Source organism: Sardina pilchardus, chromosome 13 (genome assembly GCF_963854185.1).
Source record: "Sardina pilchardus chromosome 13, fSarPil1.1, whole genome shotgun sequence".
Classification (NCBI taxonomy): domain Eukaryota; kingdom Metazoa; phylum Chordata; class Actinopteri; order Clupeiformes; family Clupeidae; genus Sardina; species Sardina pilchardus.
The window spans coordinates 21,701,953-21,707,346 of record NC_085006.1 but is presented as its reverse complement, the minus strand read 5'-3'; the positions used below and the strand labels follow the sequence as shown (position 1 = coordinate 21,707,346).

Sequence of the window (5,394 nt, the reverse complement as noted above, 5' to 3'; positions counted from 1 at the left end):
AACCTAAGAGATGAATGTATCTTCATTCAGCGTCATCTTCATTTTTACACCTTATGATAATATGGGCCTATCTAAAAATATATTATTCACGCTTGTCTTCACTCTCTACCTTGCCTCTATCATAGCAAATGTAATTATGTTGTTGTTAATTTGTCTTGACAGTTCCCTCCATAAGCCAATGTATATATTTCTCTTCAGTTTACTTCTGAATGGCCTAATTTGTAGTTCAGCTGTTTGGCCAAAGGTCATAAATATCCTCTTGACTTATGACAATACAAGCTCATACGCAGGATGTATTGTCCAGATGTTTCTCATACGATGTTATGCAGGTTGCAACTATTCAATGCTAACTGTAATGTCTTATGACAGATATGTGTGTATCTTCAAACCTCTGCAGTACCATATCATTATGAACCCTTACATGATTCGACTACTTGTGTTTATTGGCAACCTATTGCCCTGTAGTTTTGCACTATTTGAGACATATCTCTTCATGCAGATACCTTTGTGCAGGTACACATTAGATAGAATTTTCTGTGATAACTTGTCAGTTTCAGATCTTTCCTGTGACAACTATTATAGTCAGGTAGCAAACACCTTTACTTTATGTGGGGTTATTTGTTTTGTCGTAGTTCCTGTGTTTCTTTTCATACTGTCTTATTTGAAAATAATATTGTTAGTCCTGAAGCTTTCAGCAGAAGCCAGAAAGAAAACATTTGCCACTTGTACCCCGCATTTAACTTTCTTTTCCACTGTTTTGTTTGCTGCTTTGTTTTCCATAATTTTTAATCGCGTTAATCCTCATGTACCAGCAAAGGTCGCCGTGATCAGAGTCTTCTTTCTGTCTACCAACTATATTCTTATACCCCCTTTAGTGCATCCATTGATATATGGCATTAAAAACAAAGACATTAGAACAGCCCTCCTTAAAATGAAAAGAAAGGCGATTTCTACTACTAAGCGATTTATAGTCCAGGCATAACTAACCTCTAATGGTGTTAACCATGGCGTTAGCAGTATATCTGAGTTTGAATCCTGAAATCCAGATATTGTTACACAGTGCAACAATGGTCTGCCATAGGGACCTGAGGCCCTGTTCATTTTCCTTAATATCTGTCTGTTGAGAAATATTACATGGCTGTCTTTATCATTATTGAAAAATAAATAATAACTCCTTTGGCATGTGCATGTTTTCAGAAACTGTATGTTGTAAAGAAATGTTTTAAAATAAACATTTTGATGTCAACTCATTTTGTTCACAAAATAAACACACACGGCCAATTGCTCTGTCAGTTAGCTGTGCTGCGCTTTAAAACCGTACTCCTCAAAACAGAGGTTTTTGGAGTTTAACACGCAGCTGTGCACAAGAGTGAATGTGATTGCTGTGTAACAACTCACACAGGATCAGCTGATTCCTAGTTAAGCACAGCTTAAACAGCCGGAAGTATTGAATTCGAGTTTTACCCCAGCAGATGAAGTCTTGAAGGAATAGTTCAGAATTTTGGACATAGGACCTCACTTCCAACTTTGCCGAGGTGATATCGGTCGGTGGAGACAGTTTTTATCGCGTTTAAAGCCTACCTTACATTGCCAGACTTTGCAAAGATTTGGAAAAGATTTTTGAAAGACTACAGTCTCACATCTAAAGACAATTCATTGAGTTTTTAGTCACAGACTAGTCACAAGCCAGTCTCAGATTAGGATTTTGCAAAGACTGTGGTCACTATTTACAAGACTGCTGCTAGATTCCTTCAAATTATTTCCATCGTGCACTAGGCTATACGTCATCATCAACAGGAACTCACATGATAGGCTACTCATATCAAAGTATTTTTTTCGCGTTTCTGCAGCATTGTTTGATAGTGTGACATCACTAACAGGCATACAGTTGTTCTGTCACGTAGAATAGCCGACTAATAAATGATAAGAAATGAAATAACAAGTAATCATACAGGCTACAGCTGTCGCCTATTTTGCCCCTTCCGTTTTCGTGTTCGTCGACCGAGGTCACTATTGGTTTTCAATGTTCACGTCACTATTTGCATGAGCCACGACTGAAAAGACTTACGATAATATCAAACATGTTTGATATTGTCGTAACGGCAAAACTAGAAAAAGACTGACTCCGACGGACTTAAAACCGATTAAAACGATTTTGGAAAAGTAGTCGCTGACTGTTAAAACAGACCAAAATCGTGCAATGTAAGCCAGCCTTAACCCCTTCCTTAAAGTGTAAGTTTGGCGGAAATTGAAAATAAAGCTATTTTCTGAATGAAAATACATCAACTAAGCCGTGGAGGAAGTAATTTTCGCTCATCACGCAGTACAGAGCTAGCACGGGCAGGAACGACAGCCCAAAATCGCAAACAGTGGGTGTGGATGGGGATTGGAGCCACACGCTTTCAAAATCGCATTTTTAAACCACTAACATTGCTCAAAACAGCGCCAAACCTCATCAGTAGCTTGCTCTAGGTGTCTACACATAAAACGAAGCACCAAACAGTCTGTAAACTTTGGAATAGTCAGTATACACGTAGAATCAATTCGAGACCGCAATTCCATCTGAAGCACAGAAATGTCTCGTGAGATCTCACACGGAAGCACGGGACCTATTCCTACAGGTAGTCAAAATCGCATTTTTAAACCACTAACATTGCTCAAAACAGCGCCAAACCTCGTCAGAAGCTTGCTCTAGGTGTCTACACATAAAACGAAGCACCAACAACTTGGCTCATGAACCCGACGTTTATAAAAGAAGACTGTTATGAATATAACCCCTTCCAGCTCCTCACGAAGGAAAGTCCACGACCTCTCGTGTGAGATCTCGCGAGACATGTCTGTGCTTCAGATGGGGTGTTGCGGTCTCGAATTGATTCTACGTGTATACTGACTATTCCAAAGTTTACAGACTGATTGGTGCTTCGTTTTATGTGTAGACACCTAGAGCAAGCTACTGATGAGGTTTGGCGCTGTTTTGAGCACTGTTAGTGGTTTAAAAATGCGATTTTGAAAGCGTGTGGCTCCAATCCCCATCCACACCCACTGTTTGCGATTTTGGGCTGTCGGTCCTGCCCGTGCTAGCTCTGTACTGCGTGATGAGCGAAAATTACTTCCTCCACGGCTTAGTTGATGTATTTTCATTCAGAAAATAGCTTTATTTTCAATTTCCGCCAAACTTACACTTTAAGTTGCAGCGTTCCCCTTTGCTACTGTAAGCTGGTTCTGAGCTAACGCATTTCAACGGTAACATCCAAAACAGTCTTACTCACTCCACAGCACACCCGAGACAAGTAAATTAAAATGTCAGACTATCGATGTACATGTCCGTGTTGATAGAATAATTTTAGAGATAAAACTAACCTTGCAACTCAATGATTTATTAAATTTTGAGGGACTAGTTTCTTAATATCAATCCGCTACATAGGCTATACAGGGAACAAAGTATAGGCTATTGCAATGTGATGTATAGTTAGTTTTATTTTATTATTATTATTATTATTATTATTATTTTATTTCTAACATTGTTCCATCAACACAGACATGTGCATCAATAGTCTGACGTTATAATTTATTTGTTTCGGGTGTTCTGTGGAGTGGATTAAGACTGTTTTCAGTGGATGTTACCGTTGACTTGTGTTATCTCGGCACCAGATGAACGCTGCAATTTAAGGAAGGGCAGAAATTCACTGAAAATGGTCTCCACCGACCTATATCACCCCGACTAAGTTGGAAATGAGGTCCTATGTCCAAAATTCCGAACTATTCCTTTAACTCAACAGTCATAATGCATTTCAGGATCTTGGGGGGAAACGTTTATGACTGTTGTGGCTAAATATGCTATAATTGCCAAAAAAACGTAGGACATGTGAAGCAGCCTAAATTTTAATAAAATGAAAATAATGTTGAAATATAATAGCCTAGTCTAGGCTAATTTGTGGAAATCTGGAGTCTGCATAATGCATTTTCAACAGCAGCCACCTAATAGTGTGAGAGCCTATGTATCCGATTTGGGGGCCTGTGGGATTTGGATGTTAATTTTTGGAGACATTCATATCTTCATTCTATAGGGTCTAAGGAATGAAAAAAAACATGTCTCCATTTTTTCTTTTGACTTTTAGTGCCTTAAACCCCTTAACATTCCTGATGATGTGCCTGAAAAAACGCCTGAAAAGCAATCCAAATTGAAATTGTAACTGCACCCCAGCCCTTTGTGCTATTGACAAAATAAGACCACTTTTGTAAAGCAGACATTCTCTATTTCCTTCATATATAGTCAGATTCACTGTAAATTGTTCTGGTGAAACCTGTAGATTAAGAATTATTGTAATTTTTTATCATTTTTGTCCCTCGCCTAAAAAAAATAAAATGTATATCTATTAAACAGACCTTTTACTGTGAGGAAAAAGGTTTTAGACATAATTAAACAAAGGCAACAAGTCCTAAGAACTTTAATTTCAAGTTTCATTACAATATCTCAAAATTTGTGCTCTCTACACCATTTTATATGTGGGCATGCCTAGGCGTTTTTGCAAAGTACCATTTGGAGTCTCCAGCTGGACACTTTGGGAGACTTATAGGTATGCTAATGGAAAACAAGCCACTTTAAAACTTCATCTAGCGACTTAAGCGTCTTTTTGGTTAATCTGACGACTTTTAAAAATATGCCTTTTCAGTGACAGAATCATTGTTTTTCAACATACCAGTAATTATAACTCTGTGCCACCGTCAGAAGCGTTTCCCACGGTTAAGCAGGGCTGCAGATTAGCTCTGATCTCCTAAAAATAACTAGCGCTGCCTGTTTGTATTATGAACGTAGACATGTGGGCATATTCGTGCTGTACGTGACTATGCGTAACGTCATGATGTCATCTAGCGACTTTTAGCGACTTTTCAGCGAGCAAATAGTGACTGATTTTTTTGCCAACACTGCCTGACTGCAATAAAATATCTTTTTATCCGACATTATAGATATTCATGTTTCATGTTTAGTCTACTATTACCAGTGTTCCAGTCATAATTGACCGACATGACGGGGTTTTTTTGCTGTTGATGGTTACACGTGGTTCAAAAAAAAAAGAGAATTGACTGATTATCCTTTTTCATGTTACGTTTTCATGTTAAGCATTTAACTTGCTTGGATTCATTCCATTAGTATATTTTTCTGTAGCTGTCTTACAACTCAGTCAGTTCAGTGCCTGTTTCGAGGTACAGTATTTGATATATAAAGGATTAGTGACTTCAGTTTGATGCATTGCATGTTTCGAGATGGCAAGCAAGATATTCTCTGAAGCAAGATCAGAAGTCGACTTTCAGCTATGTATCCAGTGTCAGAAAGCAGACATGTCTGAACTGGTACATCAGCCCTCACTGGAAACATATTCAAAATGTCTGTCT

General features: G+C 38.3%; 1 protein-coding gene across 1 annotated transcript; it reads left to right on the top strand.

Moving 5' to 3' along the window:
• The first annotated feature begins 343 nt into the window (after nucleotides 1-343).
• On the top strand, nucleotides 344-982 carry LOC134099173 (olfactory receptor 2K2-like). Its single transcript, XM_062551964.1, has one exon. The coding sequence runs from the start codon at nucleotides 344-346 to the stop codon at nucleotides 980-982; it is 639 nt and encodes a 212-aa protein (XP_062407948.1).
• Nucleotides 983-5,394: the final 4,412 nt, after the last annotated feature.

Coding starts and splice junctions, on each gene's coding strand:
- LOC134099173 (XM_062551964.1), top strand. CDS start 344: ATGCTAACTGTAATGTCTTATGACAGATATGTGTGTATCTTCAAACCT.